Source organism: Nilaparvata lugens, chromosome 1 (assembly GCF_014356525.2).
Source record: "Nilaparvata lugens isolate BPH chromosome 1, ASM1435652v1, whole genome shotgun sequence".
In the NCBI taxonomy this organism is placed as follows: Eukaryota; Metazoa; Arthropoda; class Insecta; order Hemiptera; family Delphacidae; genus Nilaparvata; species Nilaparvata lugens.
In genome coordinates, this window is record NC_052504.1 from 63228627 (window position 1) to 63246056 (window position 17430).

At 34.4% G+C, this 17430-nt stretch overlaps 1 protein-coding gene across 4 annotated transcripts in view; it reads left to right on the forward strand.

The window, feature by feature from the left end:
* The window catches only part of LOC111053184 (ADAM 17-like protease), a 39709-nt gene continuing 22279 nt past the window's right edge, over window positions 1–17430 (forward strand). For 2 of the 4 annotated variants that reach the window (XM_039439137.1, XM_039439150.1), the window contains exons 1-7: window positions 17–208; window positions 7517–7655; window positions 8307–8407; window positions 8560–8681; window positions 8992–9148; window positions 9612–9814; window positions 16079–16273. In XM_039439137.1, coding sequence (XP_039295071.1) covers window positions 139–208; window positions 7517–7655; window positions 8307–8407; window positions 8560–8681; window positions 8992–9148; window positions 9612–9814; window positions 16079–16273 — 987 coding nt within the window. In that variant the 5' untranslated portion in view covers window positions 17–138. Of the gene's footprint in view, window positions 209–7516; window positions 7656–8306; window positions 8408–8559; window positions 8682–8991; window positions 9149–9611; window positions 9815–16078; window positions 16274–17430 lie in introns of all 4 variants that reach the window. The other 2 variants (XM_039439154.1, XM_039439144.1) reach the window with 2 other exon arrangements.

The window sequence follows — 17430 nt, forward strand, 5'->3', positions numbered from 1 at the left end:
TTTTATGCCTTCTTCTTTGTCGTCTGCTGCAATAATTAGCATATCGAATCAAAAAATGAAGGTTTTTGTGCAGTAATTGTAATTCTTTGTATTTGTAATTGTGAGTTGTGCAATGATTTGATTTTATTGTTATTCAACATGCTTATTTCCATAAAATACAATTTCATTCTATGTGTTCTAAATTTTTGGCTGATTCCAAATGTGAACAGTAAGTATTTGAATATTTGAGGTTATGAAACTATAGTTATCTTGAATGTTATTGTATAAATCAATGTAATTAAAATAAGCTTTATTCAATTATATGTTTTGAAAAAGTTTGAATTAAATAATGAAAGTATACTTTACTACTAATCATTAATTAAGCTTATTAAATTTAGGATTAGGGAAGTTTTTGGCTTCTCTGTAAAAAACTTGGCTCTTAAAGAAATTCAAATATTATAATCTGTTTTACATATAAGATTACCGTAAACTGAGTAATTTTGCCAAATTTAACTTAATTCAACTTACATTATGCTATTCACAGAGTTTGATCTAATTTATTTTATACTTATATTCATGTATGATACTAGTATTGGTGGGGCTTGGGAAGAGTTTGACGGAATCTCCGCATCGCCTGATGTTAACAGTACTTATACAATAGTCTATTTAAGCCGTAAATGGTCTCATGAGTCATGACTGTTATACTTGAGCTAGGACCACCAAATAAGATTACTTACTAATATCTATAGATTACTTACTAATATTATTTACTAATATCTATAATCTAATAAATTTTTGTTCCAATTGACTTATACTTCCAAATTTTCAAGGTAGTTTGCAAAAATTGGGTAGTGTAGTGTACCGTAATTCACTCCAAACTGTCAGAATTCTTTTTAAACAAAATTAATGCTTCCCACTCAATTCAGTTTATTTTTGATCCATGACCATTCTATTTACTGACTGAATATATTCCGTCATATAGAATTTTAAAAAAATTCATAATATTAATCTACACAATAAATTATCATATGGCAAGTCAAAGTGACAGATGAATCTAGTTAGCTCCTCGCTCGTCATCCAGGGAATAGAGTGGAAGGTTGAGTAATTCATCCTACTTTTTGGAAGGTTTTCCTCCAATAATTCACGAACGTAAAGCGGAAGCCTTTTGAATATCTTCTGGGTATTATTTGGTACTATTTCACATATTGGTTATGTGATTTGGTCATTCGTGAGTGTGGTAGATCAACATCTTCACGACTCCTAGTGTAGTGTCCATAAATTTGGCCTTTTTTTTTTAATCGTATGATCCCGACCTCTGAAAAGCATCAATGAGTTGATCAGATACTGGGTGAAGTCTTCAACTTTAAAAAAAAATGGCCAACAATAGTGAGAATGTGATGATGCATTTAATGTTTTTTCTGAAGAAGTAGAATCCTCTCACAACCTCTTGCACGCCCCACAGTACAATTCCGTAGTTTATAAAACTATGAAGCAATACATGTTATGCCGTCACCAGGTAGCTTGCTAGCAACATGCTCTTTAACACTCGCATCAGGTAGATCACATTGAAGAGAAGATTACAGACAATGTTGGTCCCAAGGCAGTGAAGCATCCACCATGAAACCAAGAAGCTTGACTTCAGGCTCATCAAAGGAAGGTTAAGCGCGCCTCAGAGTACGCATAACATGTTTTGAGTATTGACTTAATTCATGCAAGGTCTGTTAGCTCCAAACCATGAGCTGGCCTCTTCCAGCAGTTGGGCAGACTTGAGGATGTTTAATTGGGGATCTTCATCCTGGGCGACGAGAGTGATGTCATCCGCAAATATTAAATATTAGTGCTTTTCCCTCCATGCTGAGATTCATTTATAATGATAAGGAAAAGTAAAGGGCTAAGAATTGGTCCCTCTGGAACCCCATAGTGCCTGAGATTTTGCTCCACTCACTGTAACCACCTTGCTATGCTCAGAAAGTTAATTCTTCATTGAGCTCAGGCCAACTCCACAACACTATAACTTGATTTTTTTCCGTTTTCCGTCAGTAATATATCGTGAGAGACGCAGTCAAACGCTTTGGTTAGATCACAGAGGGTCATGTCAATTGAGTGCTTATTATCCATTGCCATGAGTATAGATTCAATCAGGGACTGGACGGAATTGGCGGTAGATCTCCCTTTGTTACACCATATTGCTGATTTGTGAAAAGCATATTCTCCTCAAAATAGGCATAAAGCTGGGTAAACATCACTAACTCAAAGCTGGCTAAAAATCATTAACTCACTTTGCAAAAGCTATTATTATTCAACCATAGCTGACAGAAATAGACTATGCTTATGTGAGTTATATTTACAGTAGTGTAAAGAATTTAGACTAAAAAATAAAATGTATGTTTTATTGTTGAAATTATTTATTACTTAAAAAATTATATTATAATGTCAAGTATTATTGTAACTAACTAGGTCATAGCATGAACATTATATTATTGATAAAAACAGCAGAAATTAATTATAACAGTCTCAGACATAATAAAAATTGTATAAGAATATTCATTTATTAATTATTATTTCAACTGAACCACATGGTGATTAAACCTCTTTGGCAAGTCTAAGCCAATCATAGTGCATAGAAATAGCACCAAAAAGGTGATCGTTTGAAAACAACATATGATAATCTGTTATCAGACAACAAACCTGCCTTATCATATACGCTAGCACATGTACATTGTATAAGAGGAACTATGTCTAGGAGATTAAGCAGTTTTAAGAATTATATAAATTGAATTATTATCGTAATTAAAGGAATTATATTCTGTTGCTTGCCACTGACGTCACGTCTACGTCACAATCGTTCTACCAATGGCAAATTTTCATGCAAATTATTACACCGAGATTCTCAGAAAAAAGGTTCTAGCCAAGAAGCTGAGCAAAAGACTTCACTTCCCTTTTGAAATCCTCACCGTTCAGACCTCGTTAAATTTACCAAGACCTATTCGTAAAAATTTTCGTTCGATTTTATATGTTTTATTTGTGAGCCAATATTTTAGGCTATTCTATTTGTTATTTGTAAATCTATTTTCATCAATCGATAAATCAAAAGTTTAAAGTTAAATTATCCCTTAATTAATATGGTGAAGGAGATATTTAAATTAAAATTCCCCACGTGCTGAGACCGAAGCCTGGACCCGCCGCCGATCAAACAATTTTGATCTAAAGAAGAAAACCACGACCATCAAGGAATTTCACGTGAGTTATAAGTTTAAAGGGGCCCCAATCTATGCTTCGAAAATATTACAGTGCAGAAATATAAATTTTTCTTCGTTAAATTATTGGCCACGCCGACAAGCGCTTATTAGTCATTGAGAGCCTAGAATTTATTCAATATAGAATTTATAAGAACTTGTAGTTGATTGACTATCCTCCGCTGCCAGAACGACGACCCCGAACAAATTTAAAAAACATATTTTATAATTTATTTTCACCATTTTTTCACAAACTGTTAAATTTTATCAATTGTAAAATTCTGTCGAATCATGCATGGTGTCATGCAAGCACAAGAACATTTCTAACTCTTGTGTTAATGTTAAATTACTTTCAATCTGTAAATCACATTCTGAATCTGCACTGTGAGATCATATGTTTTATTATAATATATTTCAATTTTGTTAATTCGTCTTCTGAGTTCGATTATTCCTTAAGCCTGTCAATTATTGTGTCTGATACGTTCTATATTATCAAGAACCGATCGAATACGATCATTGAAATAATTGAAGTAAGCTGGATATTGGAACAGGTCTAAGTGGATGTAGTGAGTGGGGTCAGATCGGGATTATATATTCTCTGTCCTTACCTGCTCATATATCAGCTTTTATCTGTTACCAACTTCGACTTAGGAGCGAATACATCAACTGTACAGCAGATGCAGCCAGAGATCATATAATTTCCTACAATAGAGCTTAAAGCCCGACAAGACTCTGTTCTCGAAATATATTTCGAACGATATCTGGTCCTTGTACCCTATCTTAATCTTCGGAACTTATTAGAGACGCAGTCCCGTAAATTATCTATATCGGGATTTTTGCTCGACCTGTATGATTTTGTATGCTCATTCATCACAGGTAATAATTTTAAGGTATCCGTATTCAGTGTTTAGCGATCACTACACTATTTATAAAAATTTCATCACCATACAATCTGTCATAAGAAGAATCAAGGGTGAGCGAGCGTTTAGGCCTCCTACGATTCCGACAATTGTATTGAATCTTGTAGTGAACCAATCAGTCTGGTGTACACTTAGCGTCCACGCACGCAGTTACAAACTTTATAACCTCAACACCGTTGATTCAGTGCAAGATTCACTCTACGTATGTGAGGCGAGTACAAAACCGCTTTACATGATTTGCCGGCCCAACGTGAAGCATTTAGATACAGCACTACATGATTTGACCAGTAATGTGGGACTATTTACATTCCACATCTGATTCTTTATATGTGTATCGACTTATCCTTGGAGGTGAGAGTGACTCCCCCAGGAAAAGCTTTACAATTTCAATAATTATTTTGTTAGTCTATATTATGTAAATTCATCTATAATTTTGCTGTATTGTAAGCTATTGTATATAAGTGTATAAGCCAGTATATATTGTAATCTACATAAATAAAGTACTCAATCAATCAATCCTATCCTTAGTAGTAATAATCACCTCCTGGAATTGTTTTTTTCCAACTTGGAAATACAGGTTGAGCATAGTGGGTATCTTCTTGTTCCTGAGGATGTTCATCATCCTTCACTTATTTTCACTATTCGATTGCAGGCTGCAGATGCTGTGAATACTCAGTTGAACTGTATTGAGCTGACTTCGGAAGAGCTAACTATCTAATGCTGTACCCAACTCAGAGACTGTGACTTGAAGGGAATGTACTCGTTGGAAAATGTTGATGATGCGGTTGATTCATTCTATTCTTGTCTATATAATACCTTGGACATATGTGTCCCTAAAATAAATAAGACCCGGAGGCAGCAAGTATCCACCAATGTTTAATCCCAGATAATAAAGTTGCTAAAGAAAAAGGACACATGTGCCAAAAAAGTTATTTTCTGTATATCATTTGAACTATTCAGAAGTATGAAATTCATGTAAAGCAGCTAATTGCACAATTGGGGAGTGAGCAGAGGCCACTCCGTTATCCGTCAGACCAGCTCTACAATGAGTTTTGTGTGATGGACATAAGACAGCTCTACTCCTTGGAAATAATTTGCAGACTACCCAAAAACCCGGAAAGCTTTCAACATAGGAACCACAGTCATAACACAAGAAACAGAAACCTTCTTATTACGAACGTGGCTAGGAAGGCAATATATCAACGATACTTCAACCACCTAGCACCAAAACTCCACAATTTACTTCCTGTACACATCAAGGTAATAGAAAACACAAGAAAATTTAAATGCGCCGTATATATATATATATATATAATATATATATATATAATATATATATATATATATATATATGCATATGCATACATAGGCCAAAATTAGAAAAAAAACATAATTTTACACTTAATATTTCAAATACCAATAGAATTTAGAACGTTCTGGAGCCACTGACACGCATCTTCTCCAGCATCATGGAGGGCCGACAGCCCTCCATGATAGGAGTGTTGTGGACACTCAGATATTAGGTGGTTCATTGATCGGATTTGTCCACATTGGCACAGAGGATCAGATGTGTATCCCCATGCTGTCATCAGCTCAGCACACCTTCCCACCTGCGTCCTGAACCGGTTAAGGACACACCACTCTCTACGTCTCAGCTGGGTGCCAGGAACAATGTCATTAGGGTCATCCACAAGGCCTTTGTTCCTGACCTCTCCCTGCAACCATCTCAGTCTCCATAACTCCCTTGCACTTCTAATTTCCTCTTGCTCGTCAAGTCTCAAGTATCTTCTTGACTTGAGGCGCCTTGGTGGAGGGTTAGCCAAATCTCTAGAGACTGGGAGATCCTCATGAATGTGTTGCAACTGGGAAATGAACTTGTTCTTCTTCTCCAACCTTCTGAGATCTGGAGGCATGATTTTACTAAGCACAGGCAACCACTCAGTCTCAGTTGGTCTCAATGTCCCACTAATCTTCCTCATAGTTTCATTGAAAACTGTATCAATTTTCTCAACATGTCTGCTGCGAGCCCAGACAGAAGAGCAGTACTCCCCTGTACTGTACAGAAGTGCAAGACTTGATGTTCGAAGGGCATTCATGTCACAACCCCAGGCTGTTCCCGCAAGTTTGCTGATGATATTTAGCCTTGTCTTCAGTTTATCTCTCAACCCCTGCAGATGTTGTCGATATGTGAGGGATCTATCAAGTCTGACTCCTAGGTAACGGGGAGCTTCCTGATGAGATATTCTTTTGTCACATAACCTGAGATCAATTGTCTTTTTTGCATGCTGGTTACTGAGATGGAATATTGTTGAGACAGTTTTGGTCGGGTTTGGCTTCAAGAACCACTGCTGGAAGTATTCTGCCATTAACTCTAAGTCCTCATTGAACACAATTTGGAGCTGATCAAAATTTCGACCTTGAGTAACAAGCCCAATGTCATCGGCATAAATAAACTTGCGTGATTGAGTAACAGGCAGGTCTGCAGTGTAAACATTGAACAAAATTGGTGAAAGAACCGATCCTTGAGATAAACCATTTAGTAATCTTCTTATAGTGCTGAGTTTACCATAAAGAGACACTCTGCATGTACGGTCTCTCAAAATAGCTCCAAAGAGATTGACGTTAAAAAATGCGCCGTTAAAAACTGGATCACAACAACTGGGAGACATAATATAGAGAACATAATTTCGAACAATATGTGAGCTCACTTACCCAATGTATTTGCACCCCCACTCTAAATTTGATTGTATTACTACTACACCTGCTCTAGAACATGGGTTTCCCATAGTTGAGTAGGATAATTTCCGAAAAAATTCAATTTATTTATTTACATTTGTAGTAAATTTCATATATTGTATTTTTGAATATTATGTACATTTTATTGATTGCTTATTTGTATATTAATGGAAATTGTATATTGTTTAATCGCTCCTCAGTACATGCAGATTATGACGTTTCCTTTTGGAGTTTGTAAGTAAATTTTGCAAGGCCATAATAAACTGAAGTGTAAAGCTGAGAATTAAGAATGAAGTAGCGGCGAGACGGAATATGATAATAATAATACTGATGGTGATGCCCACATAAGCTCTTAGGCTTGTGCGTGGGTAATGAGTGAGAGGGATGATGATGAGAGATGACGACTACTTTCATATCATGGGCAATGGATAGTTTTCAGTTTGATTGAGAAAATGCGATCCAAATTTCAACACTGGTATGTCATAAAATTTTACTGCTAGAAAACACTTTAGATTGTAACAACCTATCACTGCCGTTGGTCCTGTTCTGGGTCCTTTATCCTGTTGAGCTTCATCCTCTTCAATACTTCTCCTTTCAATTTGAAACAAATTTCAAAACATTTAATTGATTATTTGATTTTTACAGGCTCCATTCACAAGAATGTCAAATACTTTGATACAATCCATGCATCAGATCTTAGCCACTCAATTGTAAAGCGAGGCTTGAAAGAAAGTAATCATCCTTACAATAAAATCAAAGAAGTCCGATTCAGTACTCTGGGAAAGTAAGTTTGGTTAGTTTATTCGGTTTAGGTTTAATATAATAAATTATGCTCTATTGATATGTTGTTTAATTATGTAGATATCCAGAAAAAAGCACGTATGATAATTGATAACTCAGGGCATTTTAGTAGGAGAGTAATAATACACAAAATTGAATTCGTAAACATAGCTCTATTTGAAGTATTCAATGCAAAAGTCAAGTTTTTGTCTTAAGCCTGATTGAAATATATGGCTAATATCGGCTTTAATTATCCTAGATCACTAGTGTATCACTAGTGTGTATTTATAAATTATAAAATAATTGTATTCCATACTTACTGGATACTTGTGACCATCCTGAATAGATCTAAAAAGGCATTATTTTCATATTATTGATACTAGTATCGTCTTTTACTCTTGTATTGTAAGGCGAAAATTATGGAAGGATTCAGATTTATATAAGGTCATAATTAGTTATTAGGTTTTGGCTCCCTCTTTTTAATTCCAGTTGAGTTAAAAGTTTTCTTTCTTCAAAAAAATATCAATTTTTGAGTTTTTTTTTTAAATATCAGTTTTATTAATCTTTGAAACAAAAATTTCAAATCTAAAAAACTCTGAAATATACTTAAATATAGATGTACTGTCAGTTATTTTTCATAGTAATTCTTTTACAGGGACTTTAGACTGATACTTACTCCAAGAAAAGGAGTTCTTCATTCAAAATTCCAAGCTTATAGTGTTGATGGTGATGGAAAGGAGAAACCTGTATTCATTGGTGAGTTGAACGTTTTTATGAGAGCATCATGTAGCCTTGGGTAAGAATTTGGTCCCAATTTATATTTTATAGCCTAAAGCAACTATGTTTTCTCAAATTGTATAACTCTTCCGAAATATTTGTATAGATTTTCAAATAACTTTTCTTTCCAGATCATGAAAACTTCTATGATGGGAGAGTATTTGGTGAGACGTGGTCCGATGCAAGTGTTCACATGGAGGATGGATTAATGACTGCAACTATACAAGTACCTGATGAAACATATCATATCGAGGTAATATACTATTTTGATTTACTGCAATATATACGATTGTAAGTTTTCATTCGATTGTTGATAATTTAACAATCATCTTCCATTTCTTTCTTTTTTTAATCTAAATTTAAGATTGATTTATTGGATAAAGTAATTGATTATTAATCTCTTTGTAAAATAACTTGTTTTTTGCCTTTGGTTTGTGAAAATTATTCCTCTTGTTAAGTGAAATGAAAACTCTTTTGAAATGAAAGTCGAGTAAGGTTGCAAAAGTAACATTTTCTTGTTTGTTCAGTTCTGGTAATAATAATGGAATGATGATCTTTTTCAGCCATCTTGGAGGCATCTACCGCATCTTGATAATAAAACCATGGTCACCTATAGAGCATCAGATGTTCAATTCAGTTGGGACCAAGGCCAAACACCCCATCGCCCCTGTGCTCATGTCAAGGAAGGTGATGATAGCGAAGATGATGATGATGACGATGGTTTGTAAACTATTCTGAATTCAGATTGTTTGACATTAATAGTTTCAATTCATTGTTTTGTATTCATTCTGAAAAGATGAGTTGTTGATGCGCAGATTTAAGATTTCTGTATCCCAATTCATTGTAATAATCAATACAATCAAACAGTACAGTAAAACTTGATCAATTTCTCTCTAAAAAATTCAAAAGCACTGAGAATGTTTGATTTGTTTAAAAAGTTCTTGGACGTACCGCTATTTTTACTTATAAATTATATTTCGTGTCATAATTAAGTATTTCATTTTTATTACTAAGCTTTAGTTATGCTTTCCCATGATCATATATAAAATTAAAGCCTTATTAGTATATCATGATCGAATTCTTATCTATAGCTGTATCATGCGTTGATCTATGAAAAAAATCTAGATTCATGGTTTCTCATCGATTATTGATCATGTCATAGATTTCCTGATTATTTTTTCAGATACGGAATTGGTAAATGGTCCAGTCGATGAAATTATTTTTGAAAAGGACGAGGATAGTGATGTGAAGGTCCGAGCCAAACGACAATCAGACACATATGAATACACTCCCACAAAAACAAGATGTCCTCTTCTTCTGGTCGCCGACTATAGATTCTATCAAGAAATGGGAGGAAGCAATACTAAAACGACAATAAATTATCTGGTAAGTTTCTCAGGCGGCTTGTTATAGTTAAATGCAACAACCAATCATAATGTAGAAAATCAGTGGCAAATGAATTAAATCTTGTAGGAGATTCATTATTATAATAATAAAGTATCTATATACTAATGAATGTAATAATGAAGCATTATCATAATAATAATCTGAGATGGTTGTGTGAGAAACAGGTGAACAGTATGAAAGCCTTCTTCACAAAAAAGCAGGATCATCTTTATGTAACAGTCACAGAAGCAGATAAGAGGTACACCCCACTCGACTTGTGCACAGTGTTGGTGGTGTGAGAACAAGTAAGCCCCATGGAAGTGAGGTCTTGGAGCAGTGGGGGAGCAAGCAATTGCATAGGAGGCATGCATTTTCACTAGGAGAGCCTGGTATTGATAGGAATTGTCAAATGCATGGGGGCCTCTTTCTTGAAACTGAAGGTTTCATGGTGGCTATATAAGACCAAGTGGTGGCAAAAAATAAATAAATAAAAGAAATACTTAATGAAACAACCAATGAATGATTGTTGACGACCTTTGCAGACGTTGTGGCTTGGCATCGGAGACGATGTGTACGTTCTGTGTACAGTAAATTGTTCCATCACGTGATTAGTGCAAAATGTTCCCATGGAACGCCATTCCAAAATCGTTGGTTCAAGCTTTTGGCGCGCACATATTTACACTAAAATGTGTCGTTTACTAGCTGCGTGAATGAAGAAAGGCTGTTTACAAACTTACCGTCTAGAAAAGTGTGCATTTCATTTATTCCATTACTCTCAAATTTTCTATAGAGAAAAATTCATTTAATGAATGGTTATCAAACATCATATTGTTGGTTATGTATTCTATGGTAAAGAAACAAACTATCAGCGCATGCGCAGAGTAGCAAGCAGACTACAATGATCGACCAATGAGAGCTCAGATAGTTGGACCAGGTTGGAACTGTACCAGGTCGGACAATTTTCCACGCTTCGACTGTGGTGCAGGATTTTGGAACTGGAACTGGTTTCTGGTACAGAATCTGTCAAAACTCTTCCCATGGAACGCGGAACTTTTTACCTGGTAAATTGTGAATCGGACAATTTACCACATTCTATGTACACAGAACGGGCAGAATGCAAGATTTTTCATCTGCATGTCAATCAATGGCAGCCATGGAGTACCTCAAGAAGCACAATAATGTTGCTGTCATCAAAATCGTTTATTGTCATTACAAAACAAAATTTGTATAACAAGGTCTAATACATTTACAATTTGTCACATTCATCAATAAATTAATAAATATGGTAACTTTTTTTTTTAAGATAGCAACAATAATACAAACAGGACAACAACAATAATATTCTATACATTTATAGATGCGTTAAGTGTCAAACATTCTAGGAACTCCTTAAGGCCCGGTGCACACTTGCGTCATTTCTAGTCGCGTTTTACGACCAGAGCGACAACTAGGTCACTGGCGTTCTAAAAGTTGTTAGAAGTATAATGGGTTCCGGACGGAGCAGTGCACATTACAGCGTCGCAGGCCCGCTCAAGCTTTGCCGACGCTCTGCTGACGCATGCCAGCCGCCACTTTCTTTACGTCACGGCGGGCAAGCAGCGTTTCATTCTCTACTTCAAAAACTTAAAACTCGTAAAAATGATGATTGAGAAATTGTGATTTCAGATTCGGATTCAGCGCCTCCAAATTAGTCAAATGGCCTCGCGGCTATCGAAAATAATCAAAATTGTAGAAGTTCTGGCTCTATTGGATATTAAGACATTCTATGTATACAGTTCTCATACATTCTTGTACATACATTCTTCGAATGTTTTTTTTTTCAAAGTTTCATTAAAAAACTGTCCTATGCTTCGGAGCTAATCTTAATACAATAACATACTTTGTTATTGCATTGAGGTGAAAGTAATAGTCCAGCAATAATTGTACTATTATTAAATTCTAAGAACTGTTATCCAATAATAATAGTAGAGGTCTGAGTAGTTTCCCATGATTTTTTATGTTCTCATTGTTAGTTGACTTCATTTCTACTTTGTATTTCTGTTTCCTCTGATTCTTATTATGAAATATAGGAGCTTCGATCTAATTGGAACAATAGATCTTTTGAATTAGCGATCTTCGACATCATAGTAACGAAAATAAATGGATATGCAACACAGAATTCATAGTAATTTCTATGATTGTTCTCCGGTTCTTGGAATTATTGGTGGTCTTTCATCTTATGCTATATTTTAGGGGCAAATAGAATACTCTTCTTCTATAAATGCTGTGTATATAAAGTTAATTTACTGTATATATGCTGTAAATTAATAAATATAGAATTGAAATAGTTTTCAAACAAAAATTGACAATTTTTCAAACAAACAATACCGTTCTTTGAATGATTATAGAACAATTGAAAATTCAAAGCACTATACATTTCGGGACTTTTTCTATCCCGTCTACAGGTACAAATTCGAAATAAATAAACATTATTATTGACTGTTTCAAGATTATTAAAACAATGTTCATATTATAATTTTTAATAAGTCAACACTGATGTTCATTTATTTTGAATTTTCACCTGGAGATGGGAGTAAGTCCTGGAATTTATAGTGCTTTCAATTGATTTGAATGATTCAATAATTTTATTTGCTTATTGTATTTAAAAAAAGAATTAAAAGGTCTTTTTGAAAAAGCTGTACTATTTGCTCTTTATTTGCATTATCTCTATATTAGTTATTAACCAATTAATTAATTTATTATTTATTACTGCCGATGAATAATTAATTCTTTTAATAATTGTGATTTTTATGATAATTGCTCTGACATCCGGTATTACAAAAAACTTTGAAAACACGATTAATGACCAGGTTGCCCAAGCCGCGGAAATTGCTGAGTACTAATTGACGTCGCTCGGCACGTCGGCAGAGACGCTGTCGATACGCACAAGTGTGCACTGTGCACTGAATTGAAATTGGCTGCCGGCAGAGAGTCGCTCCACTCGTAAAAACGCAGCCTAACACTGTACACACAAAGCTCACACAACATATCTTCCAAGAATCTTTTAAAACTGGTCATATTCAATGCTCTGACTTCCGTCGGCAATAAGTTGCAAATTTTCTTACCGAATTAATGAAAACTATTGAGAGTTAGTTGTAAATTACATTGGCTTCTATGTAACAATGTGTTCTGATGTGTCATAATTATGAATATAGTTATTTGTTTGCTGGTAACCTTTTACATACAACAGACACTCAAGAACAAAAATAGATGGTGCCGTCAGTATTTTTAGCTTTATAAACAAAGGTTTTCAATGAGTTATACAGTGAACATTAAAAATAGCTCTTACAGCTCTTTTTGTAAAATCATGAGCTTTTTCATGTCAGCCGAGTGTCCCCAAACCACTATGCCATATGACAAATGACTTTGAATGTGTGCATAGTAAATTGACAGCAATACACCAACATTGACAAAAGGTCTAAATTTCCTGATGAGAAATATACCCCTAGCAACTTTTCGACATATTTTCAATGTGTATGCCCCATTTCATGTTTGACTCCAACGTCACACCCAAAAACTTCACCTTCTCATTTCCCGAATAAGTAGCTAATGAAAATTTCATTGTCTGGGTTTTGTTGCTGTTCAAACTGAGTGAAGTGGCTGCTGTCCAGTCTTCTATAATACTATTTGCATTATTTATAAAACTTTCCACTAAATTGCAGCATTTATTATATACATGAATTGCTAAATCATCAGCATATATATGTATTTACTCCATGGTCTTCAACAGCCAAGGGCAAGTCATTAACATAAATTATAATCAATGTGGGTCCTAATATGGATCCCTGGGGTACCCCTGATTTAATGAGCAGATATTTTGAAAAAGATCCATTAAAATAAACCGATTGGTACCTCCCTGACAAATATTCTTTAAAGTCAAGCAAACTGATCAAAGCCATAATATTTCAACTTGCATAACAATATATCATGAGATATCGTGTCGAATGCTCTACTCACATCATACCAGCATCCCATGACCTTCTCTCTACTATCTAAAGCATCCATACAAGCCTTCACTAAATTTCGAATTGCAGTACTGGTCTCTCTTTTGGATCTAAAACCATATTGTTCATCTGAAAAAAGCTGTTCACCCTCAAAATATTTTACCAATCGAGTATTTAGCAATATTTCAAAAACCTTAGCTATAATTGGTATGATTGACACTGGTCGATAGTCACTGCAATCAGATTTAGTACCTCTCTTATACAGTGGAATAACTTTTGATAATTTCAAACACACAGGAATTACACCCTCTTTAGCACATTGATTAAATAAATATGACAATACCTCTACTATATAAGGTGCAGCAAGTTTTAAAATAGCAGAATTCAAACAATAAACATCCAAGCTCATACTATTACTGAGAGAAAAAATGGCATTATAGATCTCTTCAACACTGAAATGACCAACTGAGAAAACAGAGTTGATATTATTCTGTCTAGCATTAACAAATTTATTCAAATAATATGGCATGTCATGTCTTGATTGTTGAATATTTTGTTTTGTTGACTGAACATTATCAAGGAAACATTTATTAAATTTATAACTTGTGAGATCAGTTACCTGTGGCTCCGATGTTCTATCGTTAACATTCAAATTCTCTTTTTCAACTGACCAAATAGCACGTGATTTATTTTTAGTATTTCTCAAGATATACTGGGACAGATCAGTGCTGACTGACAGGACAATTCCACACAATAGGCCAGATATAATTGTGATGAATAAGCTGACAAGGGAAACAGTAATAATAGATGTGAGCATTCTATGCTGCCACAAATTGGTATCGTACTATAATGAGAAAATTGCCAAGTATCTTCCCTTGGCAGCTGAGATAAAGGATATCTGGCATCAAGAGAAAGTTGAAATTGTCCTAGTCATAATATCAGCAGTTGGATTGATGGAAACAAAAGTGACTGCAGATCTGAGTCGGCTGGGAATCTCAAGAAGCACAAGCTATACTTGATGCAGAAGGCAGTGGTGCTCAATACTGTATCAATGGCTAGGGCATTCCTGAATATAGCAACAGAATAATATCAAAGTATTGCAATAGGCCGATTTTGAAAAGAAAAACTCACATTAAAATGTGATGTTAAATGATGACAATAATAGTTGGCCTCCACGTCACCCCTTACCGTCAACCCGTCCTACCACATGGTGGTGCCAAGTGACTAGTGAATATATGCATAGGCAATTTGCGTGCAATAGAACGACACAAGTTGCCTTCCTTTATTGCAACTGTCATAAAAATGTATTTTGGTACTCATAACTCCTGAATAGGCTTCTGCAAGGATCTTATCCTCCTCTTAAAAATGCTCGATACTTCAAAAAAATCTGTTTGATTTGACAGTTTATTACCAACTGCAACACATCTTTTTACCGGAGTAACGCAGCTTCTGAGAACATAATGAAATCGGTGGTAGTGTCTTGCTGGTACAACGCCATCAACTCCTCGCTCGCCAACTTCCACGCGTCCATGAAGAGAGATTTGGCGTTTAGAGATAGTTTTCATTTATTTTGAACTTTATCAAATGAAAAATCAGGAGTTGAAAGTGAAAGTGAATATTTTTAGTGATAAAACTTTAACGAACATAATATTTGATTTATAAACTTGGGTGTATATTGGAAGTGGCATTGGGTAATACGACAAGGAAGAACTCTCTGCCAAGAAAATCAATATGAATGAATAATTCATAATCTAGAAATCTAGAAGACATAACCTCATTTGGACTTTTGAATGTTACCTGAATTTGGAAGAGAAATAGTACAAGGTATTCTTAGTTTTCCATTCCCAATCTGTGCTTCATTGTAAAAAAAAGAATAAATGAATAAAGAATAAATAATTACAGTCAGCAAAAAATAAAATAGAAAATTACTTAATTTCTTACTATAATATTGACTATAATCCACTCCCCACTAGAATAACTTTAGCAATCGACATAATTATTATATTTGGAATTAATATCTCTTTCTTTCGTCTCTGCTGAACAAACCGGATATGTGTCCACATTCACGGCTTGGCAATGCTGTTCAATGCAATTGAGCATATCAAGGACAAGCCGGCAGGCTAGCTTCGCAAGCCTCAACCTAGCCAGGGGGCGCCGCTTGCTGGATCCCCGGCTGTATCTTACAAAATTGCTAACTGAAGACTCGCTTCGATTTTATATGTATAGATATGGCTCAATATTGTTTATTGCTCATACATCATCTTTTCAATTTGTTCCACAGATCAGCCTTATAGATCGTGTGCACAAGATTTACAATGATACAACTTGGCAAGACCGTTCGGACCAAGAGGGCTTCAAAGGTATGGGATTCGTGATCAAGAAAATAGTTGTGCATTCCGAGCCAACACGAGTGCGCGGTGGAGAGGCACATTATAATATGGTTCGGGAAAAGTGGGATGTTAGAAATCTTCTGGAAGTAAGTATTTATACTTTTCCGAATTCTTTGTTCATCTCTTGTGCATCAGTTATGATATGTGCTTGAAAACAGAGTTTTCATGTTGTGTATTCAATTATCCTTGCTTGGTGATCGATTTGTTTTTTGAATTATTTCATATTTTCAGTGTATCTTGATTTAATTTAATTGTTTTTTTGTTTTTTACTAGAAAAGTCTCAAAATTCTCTCATGGAAAATAATCCAGTATGAGTATGTATGAGTATAATTAATTGGAAGAGTATGACCTCTTTCAATTTATATTAATACAATATTAAATTTTATCTATCTGTAAAAGCACTTGTCATTAAAATGGTTGTCATAAAAACAGGCGAACTCGTAACAATTTTTTCCGAATTTGAATAAATTTAACTCTGGAAAGATGAATAAATACCAAAAAATAAGTTTAGATTACCTTTTTACATCCCAACATATTGGAAAATCATCTTGAAATGGTACATGCTGTTTCATAGTTCATACCATAAAATACATTGTTAGATAAAAAAGACGGGTGAATTCTTAACTAAATGTTATGTTGAACATACTAGCTCATTCTTAAAACTTCAATCTTCAAACTTTTTGCTTCTGTTTATTGATTGTCTATTCTCTCATCTAGATTTTCCATGCTTGATACATTTTTAAGTGATCCTAATACTGTACGAAAATAATGTAATATATATGATACTTTACCAATTGAAGATTAAACTCTTTAGTAATAATCAAGTAATCTACAAGAGTATTACCAGTAACATTTCGTTGTGAGGAATCTTATAGTTCCTACCGGAGAAAAGCTATTTCCTATCCAGATAATACAGTCTATCGTGAAAAGATTGATCGCAAAAGAATAATACTTTTTTAGAATAATTTGAAATACATGTTTCAAACTCATTTTCTTCTTGTTTTCTGCAGTGTGAATATGATAAATAAATATATAGTAATATAATTCTTTTAACCACCTCAATGACTGGATTTTTCATTATTTTATTCAACTAACAAATTAATTTTGTAATTTAATTTTATGTTTTAAGTCATCTACACAGTATAATCGTCAGGGCTGATTTGTTTGAATTTGTTGATTTAGTTATTGAAACGTTTGTTTTTTTCTGTTTTTTATTCTACTGTTTTAAATATTTATTCATGTA